Source organism: Mastomys coucha, unplaced genomic scaffold (genome assembly GCF_008632895.1).
Source record: "Mastomys coucha isolate ucsf_1 unplaced genomic scaffold, UCSF_Mcou_1 pScaffold5, whole genome shotgun sequence".
Taxonomy (NCBI): domain Eukaryota; kingdom Metazoa; phylum Chordata; class Mammalia; order Rodentia; family Muridae; genus Mastomys; species Mastomys coucha.
The window spans coordinates 105,868,063-105,872,855 of NW_022196911.1; the positions used below are offsets into that span (position 1 = coordinate 105,868,063).

A 4,793-nucleotide genomic window follows, 5' to 3' on the forward strand; every position below is an offset into this window, starting at 1 on the left:
TCCAGGCTCCAGCCTGGAGCGCCTACCGGTAATTCCTTTCATGATGGATGGGAAGCTATCCCCACACTGCCTTTGGGTCCTGATATTCACCACAGTTCCAGGACACCAGGTATCCCTGGGGACACAGTGACAACAAAGGAGCGACTGGGTGTGACTGCAGTTCTGGACAGTTAATCAGAAGGGCCCTATGTTTGAGGCCAGCCTGGGCTACATGACAAGACTGTGTCCCAAAAATGGAAAAGAGAAAGAGAATACGTTGCCCTAGTTGGCATTCAAAAATGCCCTCTTGCCGCTCCTGCTTTGATGTCAAAAGCCGAAGGAGACCAAAACCTTGCACAGATGGCTCTCAGGATGAGCTGAGCGGTGTGCCGGCAAACACTTCCGCCCTAGGAATACCGAATGTTGGGGTTAAAATGGGCCTTCCAACCGTTCTAGCCCAGCTTCTTCACTTAAACCAAATATATAGCAAACTGAGCTTCATTCTTCAAGGGAAGCATTATACTAAAACAAGCACCTCTCAAACCGAGGAACCAAGGCTCTTGTTTTGCTACTTAAAACAGAAAAAGTCACATGATTCCCCGCCCTTCCCCACCGCCCCCCACCCCCGCCTCCAGAATTCCCTTTTCTATACACACATTTGTTCTTTCCTGGGACTTAGGAACAAGCAACTACGGTCGGCTTCTAATCAGCTTTTAAGGTGGCAGGTTCTAGGCCTTAGCCCTTCAAACCTTGGAGGACCAGGGTTTGGCATCCAGCACCGCAGATAAACACCAGCACTTGTAAAAGTAGGCAAAGCAGAATTTTTGAACTCTAAAATATACTGGAGTGATTACTATTTTGGGTTTTTGTTTTCTAACTCAGAGTTCTCATGTAGCCCAGGCTGGCCTTGAAAACATGCTAGGTAAGGAGCCCAGAGCTTCACCCCTTCTAGACAAACATCTGCTTAGTAGTGGCCTCAGTCCTGCCTCAGCCCTGCCGATTGTTTTTAAAGTTTCTTCTGGGTGTAAACTCTTTTAAGTTGCCAACTGAAGAGCAAAGCTTTCAAGTGAGGAGAAAAGATACCGTGGAGCCCTAAAACAAAACAAAAGAGACCTGAGATTCCACCACTTGGGAGCTGAGGCAGAGGCAGGAGGCTCTGCATCCAGGGCTATGCAAAGCCATTCTTTTCACACACACCCTCCCCCCCACCTCAAAACCAAACCAAACCAAGCCCCATCAAAATACCACCAACAAACTAACCAAAAGACTTAATGATTTAAAGTAGGTGTCAAGGGTTGGGGAGATGGTTGAACCATAAGTTTGGTAATCTGGATTTGAACCCCACTCCCCATGTAAAGGTAGAAAGACAAGGTCCAGCTCCCCAAAGTTGTTCTCTGACCTTCACATGAATTCTTTGGCCAGTGTACCACCCACCCCGTCCTGTGTACATACACACATGGTAATAAATAAGTTCAAAACCATCATTTTCAGGCACAAGTCCTGATTTCGGAACAAATGGGTTTCTTCTTTGTTTCTTTATTTTATGCTTGTGGAAGAGTCTCTCTCTGTTGCTCATGCCATCTCTGAGGCTGTGGGTTTTTTCTCTGCCTCAGTAGTACCTAGGATTCCTCCCAAGCAGCCACCCTCCGCTCAGAAGGATCGGATCAGTGAGAATAGGTTGCGGTGATCCCTCCTTTGTTTTAAATGATTGCTCTATGACCAGAAAAGACTCCATATTAAGGAATTCACATTTATATCTTATGTTATCTGTAAGTCCTCTCTGTAGAAACAAAATTCTCATTACTACTCAGAGACGTGGAACTGGAGACAAATCTCAACCACTATTCAAGTTTTAAAATACAGCTCAGGTGTCTAGCCCAGTTACAAAACATTAGTGTGGTGGACACTGGTAGAACTTGACTCTCTTTATCTACCTTCTCTAGAGAGACTAGATCTCCAACTCAGCTCACACAGAGAGAAAAGGACACACCAATTCACCTAAAAGCATCCCGCAAGGAAGAGGATTTATTTTAAAATTCAATGTCATACCCTCTACGGCTCCAAGCAACTGACTGTGACAAGACCTTTTATTTATAGGCGAGGCAGCGCTGCCCAGCAGAGCCTTCATCCAGAAAAGCAGAGCTGACAGTGAGGACGGAGGAAATCAGCTTTGAAAGCACCTTACAGTTTTTGAAACACAGCATTCTTGTCCAGCTGCTACTCTGCATCATTTAATAACTAGAGTAGACAACAACATTTGTTTTCCAAATCCAATAATATCACCAAGTGTAATTCAGATGTTTTACTACTTGTAAGCAAAAAAATGTCCCCCTCCTTAACCCGTGTTCAACTGGGAAGGAAAACCCTGTCCAGCATTTCAACAGACATTCTGTTGAACAGTGTTCCACAGACAGTGCAACAGAAGAACACTCTTGCAAAAGTTTCTTACAAAACTTCAGAATTTTATCTATTCTATCATGCATTGAAGTCTCCTCTTAGGAGATAATCCCCAAAACAACTCAACAGGTTACAAGAGCTTTAAAAACAAAGACATACTAATTCCAGTGCCTGAAGGCTGGGATATAGCTCAGTGGTAGAATCTTTGCTCAGGGTGATTGAGACATTGGGTACCCTGCAGGCTCCCTACCCCCACCCTGCTCACCCAACCACACAAGAAAATGGGGCTGGAGTTGTCTGGCATGTATAAAGCCCCGAGTTCCATCGTCAGCACTGTATATGTATAAACAGTGTGATGACACTTCCTGTAATCTCAGTATTCCAGAACAGGAGACAAGAGGATCAGAACTTGAAATTCAAATTCTCTACTAGAGAATTTGAGGCTGTCAGGATTACACGAGACAGCCCCGAAACAAAACAGGAACAAAATACCAAGAAAATGCCACAAGGTACCACACTTAATAGTTTGTGCATATTACATGTCTATGGCTATTGGTAGATGTTGTAAGATGTACTTTTTTTTTTTCTTGTGGGTTGTGGTGTCAGAGGCAGCCTGAGAGTCACTCATCTAGCCAAGCTGTCGAGTTACTGGATTACATGATTACACACACAGATTTTTTAAACAAAGACATATTGTTCAGAGCAGGGGTTTTCAAACAGAAACACAAAGGGAATGAAAACCAGGGCTGCTTATGGCCTTAATTACACCAACGAATGAGTGTTCAATATTAGCACAGTTCAGCCAGGAGCAGCCAAGGCACAGGCCTGAAGCTGAGTCCAAACAAGGAACAGAGCAGAAACTGGTACAGCCGGAAGTGGGACACTGGGAAGTGGTCATCCCTGCCCTGATGCTTCAGGGCTCCACATTCCAAAGAGATTAATCCATATGGTCCCCAGGCTGGCATCCACAAAGACAGGGAAGAAAACAGGAGTTTGCATCAAAGATTCAATCCTGCCGATGCCTAGAACTCAGGCAAGCAATCCCTGTTCATGGACCAAAGTCTAAATGTTGACCATCCTCGTCAGGATGGTAACTAGAAATGGAATGATGTTCAGGACCAAGAATCTTACAGAAGGCACATTGGGAGTATACTGGTTCAGGATTCTCCAGAATAATGAAATGAACAATGGTGAAACATTACAAATCCACTTAAAAGCAACAGGGTGGAGCGCCTGCTTCCGGGATGGGAAGCTCTCTGGGGTAGAGAAAAGGCTCCTGAACTTCCAGGAGATTCCTGGGACTGGGTGGACAGTGAATAAACACAGAAAGGCAAATAAAGAAAAGCTTCCTACGGCCAAAGAGACCAGCCAAGATGCCCAGTGTTGGGGCTGGCCGGCCCACAGGGATAGGCTGCCTGTTTGTCCGAGGAGGCCCTGCCCAAATGCCACGTTGAGATACTCAAGGACAAATGGTAAAGTTTTCCCCATCTTCCCGACTCTCGCATCCTCCCTCTTGAGTCAAGTTGTACATTCTTCCCTCCCTTCCCCTTTGTTTTGGTCCCTGATCTTCCTTTCGGTCACTAGGTGGCCCACACCAAGTCCCTCCCCCACATTCAAGGTCCCCCCTCCGCCCTCCTTGCTGACTTCTTTGGGTCACCCTGGCCGGCTCTTTCTGGCAGGCGCTGGCTGGCAGTCGTCTGGGTGGGCTCAAGCCCCACTGCCGAGCAACGCCGCGACGCAGGCTGCCCGGCCGAGGTACGGTCGGCGCGCAGGCCCGGGCTAGCCACCAGTTGCGTTACAGGACAACACCCTTTGGTGGCGACATTCTGTCCCCTACTTCCCTGGTCAGGGGGCTGGCGCCTTGGCTTACGTGCAGTCTTGGTTGAAAGAGAAGCAGCTGAGCGCTGCCTCCACTCGGCCCGGAGGGGCATCTGCGGCTTCGGCCTCCATCGGGGGCTCGACCCGAGAAGCCGCTGAGCGGGGGACAGCCACCTCAGCAGCCCGCCCGCGCCGGCTCAGTGGGCCGGCTTGGCGTCCGTCCCGCCCCGGGCTCGCCCCCAGACATACCCCGCCCACTCAGATACCACTTATCCCCGCCCCTCCATCGTAAGACCCCGCCCTCGCACAACTCCCACTTAGCTCCGCCCCACTCCAAACCTTCCCCCACCCACCCTCAGTGAAGCAACTCAGTCCTAAAACAGTCAGGCCACGCCCCTCTCGGCTCTAGCCCCGCCTGGGGCCTTTAGGACCCGCCACACACACGTCCCACTTAGCCTCGGCCTCTCCCTCTCCGAACCTAGCCCCACCCCCTCACAACCCTAGCCCCTCCCTAAGCCGACCAGGCCCGCCCCTATCCCCTCCTACCTAGTTTGGTAGACCCGCCCCCTCTCCAGCCAGGCCCTGTCCCCACCCCGCCT

General features: G+C 49.2%; 1 protein-coding gene across 2 annotated transcripts in view; it reads right to left on the reverse strand.

The window, feature by feature from the left end:
- Nucleotides 1–4,445, reverse strand: part of Wipi1 (WD repeat domain, phosphoinositide interacting 1) — a 39,636-nt gene extending 35,191 nt beyond the window's left edge. Inside the window, exon 1 of one of the 2 annotated variants that reach the window (XM_031354551.1) lies at nt 4,247–4,445. In XM_031354551.1, the coding sequence (XP_031210411.1) occupies nt 4,247–4,326 (80 nt within the window). In that variant the 5' untranslated portion in view covers nt 4,327–4,445. The remainder of the gene's footprint in view (nt 1–4,246) is intronic. The other variant, XM_031354550.1, reaches the window with a different exon arrangement.
- Nucleotides 4,446–4,793: the final 348 nt, after the last annotated feature.